Source organism: Otolemur garnettii, unplaced genomic scaffold, assembly GCF_000181295.1.
Source record: "Otolemur garnettii isolate 467f Iridium unplaced genomic scaffold, OtoGar3 scaffold00095, whole genome shotgun sequence".
Classification (NCBI taxonomy): Eukaryota; Metazoa; Chordata; class Mammalia; order Primates; family Galagidae; genus Otolemur; species Otolemur garnettii.
The window spans coordinates 3,932,834-3,950,632 of NW_003852490.1; the positions used below are offsets into that span (position 1 = coordinate 3,932,834).

Sequence of the window (17,799 nt, forward strand, 5' to 3'; positions counted from 1 at the left end):
TTTTTTTTTTTTGCAATTAAAATGACTTTATTCCACCTGGGTGAAGGTGGGGTGAGATTTCCTACCAGGAAGAAATCCACACATGGGTAATGGTGAATGGGGGTTTTAAAGATCAGGAAGGTGGAGGTCAGGACATTGCCTTTCCTGGGTTGGACATCTGTTGCAAGGGTGGGGGTTGGCCCATTTACCTTTCCCAGATGGTACATCCAGTGGGGCAGGGTAGGGGGTTGACCCATTCACCTTTCTTAGGTGGAACATCTGGTGGGAGAGGGTAGGGGGTTGATTCTTTGAGGTGGGTCCACCCTATTTGGGTGGGGTTTGAGCCTATCTGTTTTTGTGTGTGTGTGTCTATTATATGGAGGCGGGATGATGAGGGTGGTATCTCTTTGACTACTCCCTGTAGAAGGAAGGGCTGAATGAGCTGCCTGTAAAGAGAAGGAGAGGGGGAGGGGAATGGGGTAAGGTAGTGCATTTACAGGAACTCTTTGGCTTTTTCGGTCTGAGCTGGGTGGTATCCAGTGAGGTGAGGATATGAGGAGTTGTTTTCAGGTGACTATCTGGCTAAAAATCGAGACATGAGGCAGAGGGTTACTGGTTCAAAACTGAGAGTGAGAAAAAAAATCATAATTAGTGATCTTATCAGACAGTAACCAAAAAGGAAGATGGAAAGTGAGAGGTAAGAACCAGTTGAAGTTGCCAAAGCCACCAGCAATTCAGAGAGGACATCTAATACCCATTACTGAGATCTTTGCCCATTTTTAGAGAATTTTTACAAGGTGGCAGCCTGGATGATGTTATTCTGTGTTTGTTAGAAAAGAGAAAAGATTGGCATACCTTGTATAAGCAAAAATACCTAGAGTTCAGTTTTCCAGGATGAGGTCCAGGAGGCATTCTGATTTTCTGGGGGTCATCCGTGTTTCACAGCTAGGCTCAGGAAGGAATTTCAGCCATGGTCTGAGAGTGTCTGATGGCGGGGGCTGAGATTTGGGGCACTGCTTTGCCCAGAAGCCTGGTTTACTGCACTTAAAGTAGAAGCCTGAAGAAGATTTTGTTTTTCTCATAATGCCTTGCAGAGTTTTAAGAAGTAGACAGCTTTTGCTTAATGGCAGACGCCAATACTGGAGCTCTGAGAGGCACTGCCACACCTTGAAGGCCAAATCAGTGAGATCTTGCTGGGAGGTCTGAGGGCCCTGGGGGAAATTCCACCATTTTTTTTCCTACCACATGGGCAGAGGATGGGTGGGAGGCAGTGGGGGGAGGGTGGTATATTGTTAAAAGGATTGGATGTGGGGGTTGGAGGGCAGTGAGAATGGTGGCTGATGAGAGGCTATAAACAGAAGAGAGGTATTCTACATAGAGAAATTTTCCAGGTGTTCTGATCGAGAGAATGGAGGAATTATGGGAGAGGGATTGGGGATGAGCAGTAGGGGCTGTGGAAAGGTCTCAGGAGAAGCCGGTGTTATCCGAGCCAGGAGAATCTGAGAGGGTTCACAGGATGAACACAGGGAAGGGATGTTTCAGAATATGAGAAATGCCTGGATATAAGGGATCTCTGACCATTTGCCTAATTTTTGACAGTAATTATTGAGATCAGTGAGAATTGAAAGATCGAGGGTGCCATTGAGGGCACTGCAAGCCACTGTCAAGCTTGTATATAAGCCAAGCAGTATTACCAAAAAAATGAGACACTTTGGTTTGAGGTCAGGATAGAGCTTTAGAGGCTTGAGATTAGTCAAAAGGCAGTTTAGAGGTGGAAAAGGGGGAACGTGTGACTCTGGAGTAATAGGCAGCTTAGAGGTGAAGAAGGAGAAATCTGTGACTGAGCAGTGCCCATGTCGAAAACTGGAGGTAGGAAAAGAAATAAGATTAAAAGGAAGAATGTAGGAGAGGCAAGAAGAAAGTCCAGAGGTGGAATCAGGGAGGGGGGCCTCCACGTGTGAGACCAGCCAGTATGAGACCAGCCAGGAAAAAGTGGTGATCCAGGCTTCCAGGAGAACACTGGACAGGTGAGCTTACCTCATGGAATTTACCAAAAATGGTCCAGCTCCCAGTAGGGCAATGGACAAGCTTGGCTCATCAAGGCCTCGGGAGATTACCCTGGGCTCTCCATGTACAACTTTGGTTAAAAGAGGGTCTGGCCTCTGCACGTGACCTTAACCAGCTTGAAGGGCTAGGCCCACAGTAGGGCACCTGAAAGGCGAAGCTGGGGAACCAGCCAGAGCCCAAGCCTACAAGAGAGTGTCCCTGAACACAAGGCACTGGGCGGGCTGGTGAGCCTTGCTTGCAAGGGTGGCAGGGGCTGAGATCAGGGAAATAAGACCTCCACCTATGAAACCAGCTGGACAAAATGAGGCTGGGGCAACCAGCCGGGGTCCAGGCCTACAAGAGGGCATCCCCAAACACAAGGCACTGGATGAGCCAGCAAGCCTGCCTCACTGGGATGGCAGGGGCTGGAATCAGGGAGAGAATAGGCCTCATGTGAAACCAGCCAGAAAAAAATGGTAGAGAAGGAAAAGGAAAGTCTGGGCCTACAATCAGGGAGGTCTCTATGTGTGAAACCAGCTGGAAGAAAAATGGAAGAGGAGGGAAAGAGCAGTTAAGAGTAGAAAATGGAAAGAGAAGTTAAAAAAGATTTAGAAAGGGAGTTCTAGACGAAAAGCCTCACCATTTAGATGGATGAAGTTTAGGAGGGTCGGAGAGGTTTCATGTTTTCTTTCATAATGACCTATGTATTTGGAGACATACCATAATGTATTCCCAGCCAGACAATATTGATGGAAACAATCAGAAAAATACAGTAATAAACTTTTACCTCATTTTGCGTGTGTATATACATACTTGAAATTGTGACTGTAGGTGTTCCTCTGCAGTGTGTGAACTCAAGATTTCCTGTATATGTAGTACAAAGATGAACTTTAGCCTACTTTGTCTATGAAATACAATTCTATTAGTACAACTGAAATCATGTGGTAAATGTACTTTTTAAGGGAAACTTTTTTCAAATCATACCTCATTTACTGAAGTTAGTCCCATAATATTTTCGTCATGAGCATTTCAGCTAGACTTTTTTTTTGAACATGAGTTGAAAGGAACCTACTGCACCCTTATGCTCACTCACACCACCTTTGGCTTTCTTCTTCCTCTCCCAGCTGTATCATCTTAACCCCATGTTTTTCCTCACTATAGTCCTCATCATACAAGCCTGAAAAGCTGGCTGAACTCCTAGTGGTGTTATCTTCACCTGCAGCACCAGTGGTATCCATAGTTGTTCTTTCCCATGCCCTTATCTTTAAAAAGAAAGGATAGGGTAAACACTGGGCATATTGAGACCACAGCTTTGGCCTTTCCAGTGACAGATAGGAAAAATCATAGGATCATTGATTAGAGGTGATGTTACAATTTACCAGGAACACCAAGCCTCTCTCTTAAGTATTTGGTGCTTTTTTTCTATCAGTTTAATAGGAATGAGCACATGCAACCTTTGGATGTCTGTGATTATTCTTTATTAAGCTGACCCAAAAGCTCTTGAAAAAGGTTCCACTCTTGACACCATACTCAAGAAATTGAACTCTTTTCCAAATGATGGCTGTATTGACTTTCTTGCTGTTTCTCAAACATGCCAGACATGCTCCTGTCTCAGGGGGCTTTGCATTAGCTGTTCCCTGTACCTAAAAAGCTTTCCCCTCAGATATCTGCATGTCCCTTGTCTCCTTCAAGATTTTTCCCAAATACCATTTTCTCAAAGAAACCTTCATGTTCGATTCAGCATTAATCTCCTACCATCTTACCCCTGCACTCACTAGTCCTAGCTCTTTTTCTTTTCTCCATAGCATTTATCACCTCTATAGTAGGTAAATTACTAGTTTGTTTACTATTATATATTTCACCTTGAATAAGTTCTGTAAGACAAGCGATCTTTGTTTTGTTTATTAGTGACTCTAGAATATTTCCATAGTAGTAACGGAAATGGCAAATACTCCTTTGATATTAAATGAATAAATGATATTATATGAATAAATTGGGAAAATACCTATAACACATTGTTAGATGGAAAAAAAAGTATATGATGATTCCATGTGTGTAACTTTTTTTTTTTTTGAGACAAGGCATTATGTTGCCCTCAGTAGACATAATAGTAGAGTAAACTCTAACTCTTGGGCATAAGGGATTCTCTTGCCTCAGCCTTCTATGGTAGCTAGGACTATTGGCGCCCACCACAATGCCCAGCTATTTTTTGTTGTTGTTGCCATTTCCATTGTTGTTTTAGCTGGCCTGGGCCTGGTTCGAACCACCAACTTGGGTGTATGTGGCCAGCGCCCTACCTACTGAGCTACTGGTGCCACCACCATGTATTTTTTTAAAGTATATAATTTATATTATTTATATCTACTTACAGCTGTATGCAGAAAAAGATTCATACCTACACAAACTATCTACATGATTACAACTAGAGAGCACATGGGGCAGAAAATAATTGGCTTTTTAGAAAAAGGTTACTTTGTTTCCTAAATATATAGTAATATAAAATGTTTCTTTTGCTGTTGCCTGAAGAAAGAGAGTTGTAGGAGGAAAGATTCAGCATTCTCATTGCTACTTATGCAAAGGCAGAAATGGTAGCAACTTAAAGGGAAATTTCTGGATTGAACAGTGTGGTGTAAATTCAACATTTTCCCTTTCTCAGAAATCACCCAAGCTATAAGAAAAATGACTAAAGAGAAGAGGTAAGGGTGGGGGGATCACTCACTTGAGACCTGGAGATGAATACGAGCCTAAGGAGCACAGCAAGACTCTGTCACTACTAAAAAATAGAAAAATTAGCCAGGCACGGTGGGACATGCCTGTAGTCCCAACTACTCAGCAGGCTGGGGCCGGAGGGTAAGCATTCGAGCCCAGGAGTTTAAGGTTGCTGTGAGCTATGATGATGCTATGCACTCTAGCTTGGGTGACATAGTGATAGTGTGTTTCAAAAAAAAAAGAAAAATACAAGGCCTGAGCAGAATAAGGTTGATATAACTGTTTTCTGCTGAACTCTGTGCCCTAAAAACAAATACCTCAATTCAAAACAGTAGTATAAACTGTATCCTTTGATCTTAATGCATTAAAAGTAGAAATTCTATTAGAAAACAATGTTTCCACTACCCGAAAACTTCTGAATCAAGGAGTGAAGTCTTAATTTCAGAATATTTAGAAAATAACAATGAAAGTACTGTACATATCAGAGCCTTTGAACTATCATTTAGATAAATCTTTGTAATCTCAAATTTTAAGCAAGAAAGAATGAAAATAAATTAATCACAACTCAAGAAGAATGAGGCCAAGAGTTCAAGAGTAGGCTGGTCATATGGGAAAGCTCCATCTGTACAAATGAAAATAAAACTAGCTGGCTGTGATGGTATGTATCTTTAGTCCCAGCTACTGGGAGGCTGAGGCAGAGGGTTCCTTGAGCCCTTAAGATTATAGTGAGCTGTGATTGGGCCAACCACTACACCCCAGCCTGGACACCATAGGAAGACTCTGTCTCAATAAAACAGATAATTAGGTGGCACCCATAGCTCAATGTAGGGTACTGGCCACATGCACTAGGGCTGGTGGGTCTGAACCCAGCCCTGGCCTGTTGAAAACAGAATAATAGTCAGGCATTGTGGCAGGCACCTGTAGTCCCAGCTACTCAGGAGGCTGAGGCAAGAGAATCACTTAAGCCCAAGAGTTGGAGGTTGCTGTGAGCTGTGATGCCATGGCACTCTACCAAGGGCAACATAGTAAGACTCAATCTCAAAAAAAAAAGGTTTTGGGCGGTGCCCGTGGCTCAAAGAATAGGGCGCCAGCCCCATGTGCTGGAGATGGTCGGTTCCAACCCAGCCCCAGCCAAAAACTACAAAAAAAAAAAAAAAAGGCTTGGTGCTCATAGCACAGTATTTACAGTGCCACCCACCAAGAGTAGTGGGTTCAAAGCCGGCCCAGGCCAGCTAAATAACTGCAACAAAAAAATAGCTGGGCGATGTAGCAGGCACCTATAGTCCCAGTTAGTCCCCGGGAGGCTGAGGCAAGAGAATTGCTTAAGTGCAAGAGTTTGAGGTTGCTGTGAGGTGTGACACCACAGCACTGTACCGGGGGCAACATAGTAAGACTCTGCCTCTAAAAAATAATAATAATTAAAAGCAGAAGTTTTTAAAAGGAATAGTTGATAAAATGAACCTAAAGAAAGCAGAAAGGATCAAGAAGACAAAAATGGAAATTAGTAAACACAGAATATAGTAAATCCAACATCTGGTTCTCTGGTGGGTGGGAGAAGAAGAAGGTGTATGAAAATAAATAGCCAATCTAGAAATTTAAAAAATTTCTTGAACAGACTACCACAAATCCAGAAAAAAACAAAAGAATCTTAAGATACTACCTTTACTCAGTTCTTTCAGATAAATTTGGGAACTTAGAGAGAATGGATAATCTCTATGAAACTATAATTCACTAAAAAATACTCCAGAGGAAGTAGAAAAATGAATCAAATAGAGAAAGTTTTAAAAGGAGAATAACAATAGTATACTTATATTTTTTGTGTGTCCAGCAAGAGTGAGAACCATCACCACTAAAAGGCAAGCAGAGGAAAAATATTAAGACCTAGGCAGCTGTAACATAGGAGACAGTCACACTTCTAAAGCTATAAAAGTTATAATATTCTGAATCTTCCACTGCTTATTGCAGTTGTCATACCCCACCAATTATGGAGTATTTCACTTTCATTTATTTAGTACAAAATTATATCACTTTCTACTACTTGGAATGTGATGTTATCAAATTGTCTTAATTTCATTTATCTAAACATTTTTGAAAACACCTAATGTGATACAAAATTTAGTTAAAATAACAAGTTGGGGCCCATCTGTATTTTTGTTATAATAAAGAATAAACATAAGAAATAATCAGAGCATATTTAAGATCAATAGAGAGACTAAAGCCAGATTAACATCCAGCCCACGGAATTTATATTATATAAAGGACCACTAGAGGTTTTTAGCAAGGCTAACTTGACAAGTTTGTTTTTGAGGAAGGTTTTTCTGTGAGTAGAATATAAAATAGATTGCTTTCCTAAGCAGAAACAGTATGGCATTCATATTCATGTATCTCCAAGCCTTGTAACCTAGTTGTTTTCAAGAAACATGGGATGATAGAGGTAGAGAGATGCTGAGCCTAAAAATGGAAAGACATTATGTATAATGAGAATCAAGAAATAGACACTGGAAGGCCAATGTGGGTGGATCGTTTGAGCTCACCAGCCTGAGCAAGAGTGAGACCCATCTCTACTAAGCCAGACATAGTAGTGTAACTTTTATTTTGTTTACTTTATTTTTCTTAGTTGTTTTTCTCTCTGTCCCATGTACTTCATACAGTCCTAGTACACTGTTGGATAGTGGTAAGCTACTCAGGAGGCTGAGGCAAGAGGATCACTTCACTCAACAGTCTGAGGTTGCTGTGAGCTATGATGAGGCCACAGCACTCTACCCAGGGTGACAGAGTGAGCCTATGTCTCACAAAAACATAAAGAAATAGATAACAAAGCTGTATCTTGAGCAAAGACCTTCATAAATACAATCCCCAAAGAACCAAAGTTCTCAAAGCTCTTTGTAGTTGGCTAAAACTTAATTGGTAATCAGTACTCTCCAAGGCCAGCGTAAAATTAGAGAAGTGTCAGAGATTTTAAAAATATGAAGGAAGGAAATGGACAGCAGCAGCAGTGGACAAGGGCAATTGTATAACAGAGTTAGGAAGACCTTCTCTGTCCTCAGTGCAGCCACTCATCAGTACACAACTTGGAAAATCAGAATCTAAAATACTTTTTTATTGCTTGTAACTTTTATGTTGTTTACTTATATTGTTTATTTTTCTGCATTGTTTTTCTCTCTGTACCATGTATTTTGTGCAGTCCTAGTACACCGTACACTGTTGGATATTTACATAGTAAAACTATTTAAGTTGATCATGTAAATATTTTGCTACCTCATTTCAGAATTTGCACCACCCTGGGATTGTGAATTTGGAACGTATGTTTGAGACCCCAGAACGAGTCTTTGTAGTGATGGAAAAGCTGCACGGAGATATGCTGGAAATGATTCTCTCCAGTGAGAAAAGTCGGCTTCCAGAGCGCATCACTAAATTCATGGTCACACAGGTATTTTTAACTCTTCTTTCCAAACTAGGGAATAGTTTAAAAACTAAGAAAACTAAATAGCAGTACTTTCACAAATTGGGAGATTATGGAATTGTTAACTTTAAAGAACAAAATATAACAACAAGTCTTTAGCTAATTCTTAATGAACTGTAGTAGGATTTTGAAGTCATTAGACCATTCAAAGAGACATAGTGAAGACTGATTTTCTCCAGGCATTGAAAAAAATCTTTTTTCCTAACAGATACTTGTAGCTTTGAGGAATCTGCATTTTAAGAATATTGTGCACTGTGATTTAAAGCCAGAAAATGTGTTGCTTGCATCAGCAGAGCCATTTCCTCAGGTGAGTTATTCTCTAGAACCTTTCAAAGAATCATTTTAAATGATTCTGACATTTTTTAAGTACTCAAATAATAGAAGGCAGGGTACCAAGTAGTATAAGTTCAAAATGCAGACCATACTATAGAAATAAAATTTCTAGCCTGTAACTGCCAGCAAGGATTAGTAACTTAAATAATTTGAATTCAGTCTGGGTGTGATGGCTCATGCCTATATCCCTGCACTTTTGTGAGGTCAAGGCAGGAGGATTGCTTGAGGCTGGGAGTTCAAAACTTGCCTGAACAACTTAGCAAAATTCCATCTCTCAAAAAAAAAAAAAAAGAAAGAAAGAAATTTAGCCAGGCATGGAGACATACGCCTGCAGTCCCAGGTACTCAGGGCACTCAAAGAGGAGGATCATTTGAACCCAGGAGTTCAAGGTTGCAGGGAGCCATGACTAACACCCTCCGCATTCTAGCCTGGCTAACAGAGAAAGACTGTTTCTAAGTAAATAATTATTACCTGAATTCATGTTTTGTTCATTGTTTATGTTCATTAAGGCTTTTTAGTTAAGTACTTCTCAACTTTGCACACACAGGCCCTTTGCAGTTCACCTCTCCCCATGGGTTGAAAATGAAGTGGAGGTAAACCAACCTTGGTTGTTGCTTAGTGCTCAATTTATGAATTCCTCATAAGTTAAAACAGACTGGTAGAATGAATTGGGAGAGATTTAAATTGAAGCAGGCAGACAACACCTTTTCTTTTGAGTACCATATTTCAAACATTTTCACCAAAACCTATGTAAGGATTATATTTCTTTTTTTTTTTTTTTTTTGAGACAGGGCCTCAAGCTATCCCCCTGGGCAGAGTGCCGTGGCATTACAGCTCACAGCAACCTCCAACTCCTGGGCTCAAGCGAGTCTCCTGCCTCTGCCTCCCAAGTAGCTGGGACCACAGGCGCCCGCCACAACGCCCAGCTATTTTTTGGTTGCAGCCGTCATTGTTGTTTGGCGGGTCCGGGCAGGGGATTCGAACCCGCCACCTTAGGTGTATGTGGCTGGCGCCTTAGCCGGTTGAGCTATAGGCGCCGAGCCAAGGATTATATTTCTCACCACAGTGCCACATGCATGTGTGTCCTGGCTGTGTGTGGTGTACTCTGATTTTTTTTTTTTATTCAGTTGAGTTTCATTTTGTAAAAAGTGTTGATCTTGAGGCTCGGCACCTGTAGCTCAGTGGCTGGGGCACTAACCATATACAGCAGAGTTGGTGGGTTCAGACCCAGTGCAGACTTGTCAAACAATGACAATTACAACAAAAACAGAAATATAGCCAGGCATTCTGTCAGGCACCTGCGGTCCCAGCTACTTGGGAGGCTGAGGGAAGAGAGTCGCTTAAGCCTAAGAGTTTAAGGTTGCTGTGAGCTGTGATAACACAGCACTCTATCAAGGGCAACACATTGAGACTCTGTCTCGAGAAAAAAAAAGTGTTGATCTTGAAATCGCCTAGTAAACCCAAGTTTTGAAATAAATATTCTGAGAAACATAAGTTGGAAGTGGTACCTATAGTTTTCATGATTGTTATTGACAGTTCCACCCGGATAGACTGTGTTTGACAAGCTATGTACATTGAAAACAGGTATAGGCTCGGTGCCTGTGGCTCAAGCGGCTAAGGCGGGTTCGAATCCAGCCCAGGCCCACCAAACAACAAGGACAGCTGCAACCAAAAAATAGCTTGGCGTTGCAGCAGGCACCTGTAGTCCCAGCTACTTGGGAGGCGAAGGCAGGAGACTTGCTTGAGCCCAGGAGTTGGAGGTTGCTGTGAGCTATGATGCCACAGCACTCTACCCAGGGTGACAGCTTGAGGCTCTGTCTCAAAAAAAAAGAAAGAAAGAAAACAGGTATAGCTAGACAAATGGCTAGAAGGACAGCAGATAGCCATTTCACTTGGTAAAAACAACTCAAATTATCCTTTCAAAGAAAAAGATGTATTTTTAAAAATCATTCAATTCTTTTACTTTAAAAGTAGCCAGGCATTGTAGCGGGTGCCTGTAGTCCCAGCTACTTGGGAGGCTGAAGCAAGAGAATTGCCTAAGGCCAGGAGTTGGAGGTTGCCGTGAGCTGTGTGACGCCACAGCACTCTCCCGAGGGCGATAAAGTGAGACTCTGCCTCTACAAAAAAAATAAAAAATAAAAAATTATAATACTGTTCTTTCTCTTACATGTCTATGTCCTTAAAAAGTGATTCCCTACTATTGGTGGCACCTGTAGCTCAAAGAAGTAGGGCGCCAGTCCCATATACCGGAGGTGGTGGGTTCAAACCCAGCCCTGGCCAAAACCTGCAAAAAAAAAGGTGATTCCCTATTATGAAGTCAAAAATGGTCCTATAATAGTTGGTGCAATGTTTTAAATAAACTACTTCCATATGTTACCTCATTTAATCATAAAAATAGCATAAGCAAAGAGTGCATCCCTCTACAACTTAGGCAAAATCGCCAACCTTTTGACCTCTACTTTAGTGACCCACAGTGTTCCCACTAAGGGTAAAAGGAAAATAATGTTGTTTAAGTTCGAATTTTTCCCGGGTCCATAATCCTATTCTTCAGACTCAAATAGAGAAGCAGCCAAATTCAGTAATGGCACAGAGCAAATATCATTCATAAAAATAATGTCTCAAGGTCTATATCCCAAAATAGTGGCAGCATTTGAATGTACTGTAAGTACTGTGTCGTGCAGTCACTGTTTGCTAGGCGCTAGAACCCTTTTCTCTCAATTGATCTTAAGCTTTTTCTGAAGATATTCTGTGAGTCCGAGCATTTCCTCCAGAAAGTTTGTGGCATTTCCTTGTTCAGCATGGATACAGTCATTAATCACCAACATCTGAACCTCTACAGAAATATGGGTAGCAAGATAAGTGTTCTGAGTTCTGCAAAACTCATCACACTTCTAGAATATTCTTCCTGAGAGGACATGGTAGTGACAGCAGCTACCTTAACGTATTACTTTTTTTGATCTGAACATCTAACTAGCAGTAATTTGCTCCATAGTAATGGGAAACACTGTTGTTCTTAGTCCTTGGAGCAGTGTCCAGCATCACTCCTCTACTGTCCACATTACTAGTTACCTTTAATATACCTCAGTCTTATTTACTTGCCAGTTATAGTGTTCTTAGGAAAAGAACCTAGAAATAAAACAAAGCTCTTTAAAACATTATAACTTATTTTTTATTCAACAAATATTTATTGAGTACCTTTGTGTCTAGGATTCAGAAATGTAACATGATTCCTTCTCACAAATGATAGAAAAATCATCTCTTTAAGAGATAAATGGTAAAAGATTAGCACCTTCCATTTCATCAAAACACTTAACACCCATAACACCAGTCTGGTGTTTGACATTTTGGAAGCTAGAGTATGAAAGTTTTTTGAAATTATCGCAAGGAAAGCCCTTCATACTGTTAGTCAGGATTACAGGGCTATAAATGGATCTGACTTTTGGGAAAGGATATTTTACAAATTCACTATCTATAATTATTTGATATTCCTAATCAACAGAGTTGGAAAATGTGTTGAAACATTACAGTATCATATTTAGGGGCCATTAGGTATGTCTATATAGATTGACAGATTGTTACATATATATAACACTATACTATAAAAATATCCTTCAATTTGCAGGTTAAGCTGTGTGACTTTGGATTTGCACGCATCATCGGTGAAAAGTCATTCAGGAGATCTGTGGTAGGAACCCCAGCATACCTAGCCCCTGAAGTCCTCCGGAGCAAAGGTTACAACCGTTCTCTAGATATGTGGTCAGTGGGAGTTATTGTCTATGTGAGCCTTAGTGGCACATTTCCTTTTAATGAGGACGAAGATATCAATGACCAAATCCAAAATGCTGCATTTATGTATCCACCAAATCCGTGGAAAGAAATTTCTGGTGAAGGTAAAAATAATTTAAGTTTTGGCTCTTTGCTTTATAAGTCTAAAAATCTTTGATCCCAAATCAGTCTGACTTTTGTCTCCTCTTTTTGTGTTTCCCATTTATCTTCTAAACTGAGCTAGTTACTAATTTTTGAGCAGTCCTCCTTTTACACTGCCTCTTCTGTCTCTGTCTTCCTTATACTCCCCAGGCATAGCACTAATCCAGCCCCCCATTGCTTCATTCTGATAGTCCTAAAATATTTTCTTGGGCGGTGCCTGTGGCTCAAGGAGTAGGGCACCAGCCCCATATACCGGGGGTGGCAGGTTCAAGCCTGGCCCTGGCCAAAACTGCAAACAAACCAAAAAAAAAAATAATTTTTCTTAACTGTCCTTCCCATTAAACTCCTTTTATGTCCTTTCAGTCACCACTGCCAAATTTATCTTCAGGAAACATTAATTACTTTCATCTTCCTCTGCTCCTAAACATTTTGGCTACTGTAGATTTGTAGGACTTGGTGAGGCAGTGATTTTCAATATTTCAACCTACCATTACAAGTTAGGCATTTAATGTTATTTAGAAGACAAGTAATCATTCCCTTTTAATTATTAAGGGTACCTCCACACCTCAGCATCACCTCACACATTGCCTGCCATGCTTTACAACAACTGGCCCATTGCCTTGCCCTGCATCAGCAGCCAAGATGTGGAAGGGCCCAAACCTTGTTATTTTCTTATCAAGTAATTTTCATAATAAAAATGAATAGTTCCTTATCATTTTTTTCTAAATCCCAGCATGGCTTCTATAACATCTCAAAAGAAAACAGAAGCCCTCCCCCCCCAAAAAAAAAAATTACAGATGAAAGAGCATTATTCATTGAAAAGTGAACAAATGACTCTTTTGTTGAAGGAAATAGCAAGGCACTCTTCTTAATTTGTAGGTAATTTGTGCAAGTTTTCAAAGACTGTAATTTGAAAAATCATATGCAAACACATGCTGCCAAATGCGATGCATAAGGACAAAACAGAACTAAAAAAAAGTCTTCTCAACAAAGTTTTCTTTAAAGTTACAACTCAGGTGGATTTTATTGTAAAAGCTAGTTATGTGGTAGCGTATTTAATAGCAAAAAAATCAAAACCATTTACTGATGGTGAGTTTATTAAGCCGTGTATGGTAAGCAGACAGATATAATTTGCCCTGAAAATAAGGGGGGATATTTCTAAAAGCTGTTTGTCTCACCAAACTATATCCAGGAGAAATGAAAAAACTGGAACATTTATTGAAAGCAGTTTGGAGAGTAAACCACTAATTTTAAATCTCATGCTTTGACAATACTGCTGCTACAAATACAGCTGAACTTGCCATTTTTATTAGCAGTATTGATGACAAATATAATGTCATCTTTAGTGAAATTTCTTCTTTAGAGCCATTAAAAGGCCCAACTAAATTAAGAGATTTATATGAAGAAGTAAAAAACATGTTAAAGTGATTTTCTGTGTCCATTATCAACATACCTGTTATAGTTACTGATGGTGCCCCAGCAATGGCTGATGAAAGAGAGGGACTCGTAAAATTATAAAAGATGATGGAATTGCCACCCACATTTGATGAAGTATCATTGAATAGTACATCAAGAAAATTCATGCACAAAAGCTTTTAAATTGATAATGTCTTGTCACCAAGATTATGAATTTTGTAGGGGCAAGGGAATGAATCATTGCCAATTCCAGAAATTCCTTAGAAGTATTGATGCAGACTATGACAACATCGTTTACTGTTTGGAAGTAGGATGGCTAAGTGGAGGCCAAATGTTGAAAAGATTTTATGATTTACATGTTATCAAGTCATTATGGTATCAAAAACCAAATTTGTGCCAGAACTTGACAATGAAAACTAGCTTACAGATTTAGTTAGCATTTTTAGTGGATTTAACCACTCATTTAAATGAGTTAATCATGCATCTTAAAGGTGAAAACCAACTTACCAGTATAATGTTTCTTTTTTTTTTTTTTTTTGAGACAGAGCCTCAAGCTGTCCCCCTGGGCAGAGTGCCATGGCATTACAGCTCACAGCAACCTCCAACTCCTGGGCTCAAGCGAGTCTCCTGCCTCCGCCTCCCAAGTAGCTGGGACCACAGGCGCCCGCCACAACGCCCGGCCATTTTTTGGTTGCAGCCGTCATTGTTGTTTGGCGGGTCCGGGCTGGGGATTCGAACCCGCCACCTTAGGTGTACGTGGCTGGCGCCTTAGCCGGTTGAGCTATAGGCGCCGAGCCAGTATAATGTTTCAAACCACAATAGCATTCCAAATGAAACTGAAATTATGACAAGCTCAAATTAAGACAAACAATTTTATGCATTTTGACATGTTAGCTAAACATGTGAACAGGGAAAATATGCAGCCTTGCTTTTCAGTTTGAAAATAGATTTCAAGATTTCTGGGAAAGGGCAGTGCCTGTGGCTCAAGGAGTAGGGCGCCAGCCCCATATACCAGAGGTGGTGGGTTCAAACCCAGCCCCATCCAAAAACTGTTAAAAAAAAAAAAAAAGAAAGGACTTCTGGGAAAATAATATTTTGGTGCATTTATGACTCCATTTTCAGTCAATATAAATATGTTAAATGTGATCGGCTTGGCGCCCCTAGCACAGTGTTTACAACGCTAGCCACATGCACCAAGGCTGGTGGGTTCAAACCTGGCTCAGGCCTGCTAAACGACAACTGCAACAAAAAAAATAGCTGGGTATTGTGGCAGGTGCCTATAGTCCCGGCTACTTGGGAGGCTGAGGCAAGAGAATCGCTTAAGCCCAAGAAAGAGTTTGACATTGCTGTGAGCTATGACACCATGGCACTCTATGAAGGGTGACATAGTGACACTGTCTCAAAAATAAAGTGATCGGGCGGCGTCTGTGGCTTAGTGGGTAGAGCACCAGCCCCATATACCAAGGGTGGCTGGTTCAAACCCAGCCCTAGCCAAACTGCAAAAAAAAAATAGCCAAGCCTTGTGACAGGTGCCTGTAGTCCTAGCTACTGAGGAGGCTGAGGCAAGAGAATCGCCTAAGCCCAGGAGTTGGAGGCTGCTGTGAGCTGTGTGATGCCACAGCACTCTGTGGAGGGCAACAAAATGAGACTCTTGTCCCTACCAAAAAAAAAAAAAAGTGATCATGTATCTTTGCTGTACTTTATAGGTCCTATCTTTGCAGACACAAATCTCTCTCGCTTCACAATCATACTTATGCATGATTTTTGGCACCTACATTTGCATGTAACTATTTTTAAGAATGAAGCACATTAAGAATAAAATTAGAACCAAAATATCTGATGATTACCTTGAGAATTCACTGAGAACTGCATCTACTTCCATCAAATCAGATGTTGATGCATTAGTTTCTCAAATACAATGTAAAATATCCCACAAGTTTTATGTTGCCTTTTTTTTTTGCAGTTTTTGGCCGGGGCTGGGTTTGAACCTGCCACCTCTGGCATATGAGGCTGGCGTCCTACTCCCTTGAGCCACAGGCACTGCCCTGTGTTGCCCATTTTTATAACAAAAAATATTTGAAGAAAGATGTTTTATTACTTAGATATGTACATTTTCTATATTGGTGATCACAAACTTGGGACCTACCTGACAATAATTTTAAAGACTCTGAACAGGCAGCTATATAATTACGATTATTACATGAAGATTTTTTTGCTTATCTGTGGTGCTCATCATCTTTTCTTAGTGTTTGTGTATTTAATGGATGGCCCAGAAAAGTCAAAAGGTTGGACACCCTTGGATAAATCTTCCTTGGTTCATCTCTGAGTCTATATCTTTTGCTGTCAGTATTACAAACGTATCTGTAGTTGATTCATTTTTCCAAAAAGTGAATAAAATAAGTATGCCAGAATTCACTATAACACACTGAACCTATTTGTTACAAGTATCACCTTGTGATCAGTTATCACCTCAGTTAACCATGTCTACAGAGGCAAGGCAATGGCTTTGGCTACATTTACAGATTTAGCTAGGGACTAGATCAGAGTAACACAATATCATGGGGGATAGGGAGGGTCTACTTGTAAGCAGAGTCTATTTTCTTCATCTTTAGGAATAATTAGTACTTACTTAGCACTCTGGGCTAAGTCCTATTCTAAGCCCTGCACATATACGAACTGACTTTAAACTTCATGTGCAATTTAAAATTGCACACTATTTTAAATTGCACACCAACTTTATGGTCACCCTGTATTAAACCTATTTCATCTTTTCAACAACTTCATTTTATAGATGAGGAATTGAGCTATAGCCTAGTTTTATTAGTAATAACTGGCCCCATATCACATAGCCAGGAGGTGGCAGAACCAGATTTCAGCCCAGGCATTCTGGCTCCAGAGTGTATACTTTTTTTTTTTTTTTTTTTTGAGACAGAGTTTCACTTAATAACCCTCGGTAGAGTGCCATGTAGTCACAGCTCACAGCAACCTCCCAACTCCTGGGCTTAGGCGATTCTCTTGCCTCAGCATCCCGAGTAGCTGGGACTACAGGCACCCGCTACAACACTTGGCTATTTTTTTGTTGCAGTTTGGTTGGGGCTGGGTTTGAACCCACCATCCTCAGTATATGGGGCCGGCGCCCTACTCACTGAGCCACAGGCACTGCCCCAGAATGTATACTTTTAACCTGAACTCTACAGTGCCTTCTAAATAAAATGAAAATTTGATACATACACTGAATTCAGTGACCACGTATGGATCATTTTACATGTTAGCTTAAAGTCCATGTCCTTGAGACGCAAAAATTCCTCAACCCTCTATTTGTATAGATTAAGCTCCTTTCCAGGCAGAGTCACAGGTTTGGGGTGCTCTATATACCCAAATTCATGTTATCTAACTTTGTCTTTTCTCTTAGCAATTGATTTGATAAACAACCTACTTCAAGTGAAGATGAGAAAACGTTACAGTGTTGACAAATCTCTTAGTCATCCCTGGCTACAGGTAAAAAAAAAAAAAAGTATGACTTCGTTTGACCGGTTCACTGGGAATTGTCTTACCTAATGAAACCACTTTAATAAGGCAAACACATACACATTTCTTAGAGTAATGGAAGTGCTCTTCGGTGATTACTCTGTACGGCAGCTGAATCTCTGAATGTTGTGCAGTATACCACTCCAATCAGTATTGATAGTTAATCTTCATAAACTGAAAGGAATTATAAAGCCTATGGAGCCTGTGTGTTTCTTTCACCTTTCTGTAAGATTAGCATGACATTTATCTAAATTTATTTTTAAATGTCCACTAAAAGGTTTATTTTTGCATGGTAGAGATTTTGTTTTAAAAAAGGCTTTTAAAATGTTTGGTTTAACTGCCCCAAAGATATTATATAGATTTGCTTAAAAAAAAAAAAAAAAAAAAAACTTCAGCGT

The 17,799-nt window shown here is 40.3% G+C and overlaps 1 protein-coding gene across 2 annotated transcripts in view; it reads left to right on the forward strand.

Moving 5' to 3' along the window:
- PRKD3 (protein kinase D3) overlaps window positions 1-17,799 on the forward strand; it is an 89,986-nt gene that overhangs the window by 71,356 nt on the left and 831 nt on the right. For both annotated transcript variants that reach the window (XM_003795682.2, XM_023516673.1), the window contains exons 15-18: window positions 8,003-8,164; window positions 8,406-8,504; window positions 12,153-12,420; window positions 17,286-17,371. In XM_003795682.2, the coding sequence (XP_003795730.1) occupies window positions 8,003-8,164; window positions 8,406-8,504; window positions 12,153-12,420; window positions 17,286-17,371 (615 nt within the window). The remainder of the gene's footprint in view (window positions 1-8,002; window positions 8,165-8,405; window positions 8,505-12,152; window positions 12,421-17,285; window positions 17,372-17,799) is intronic.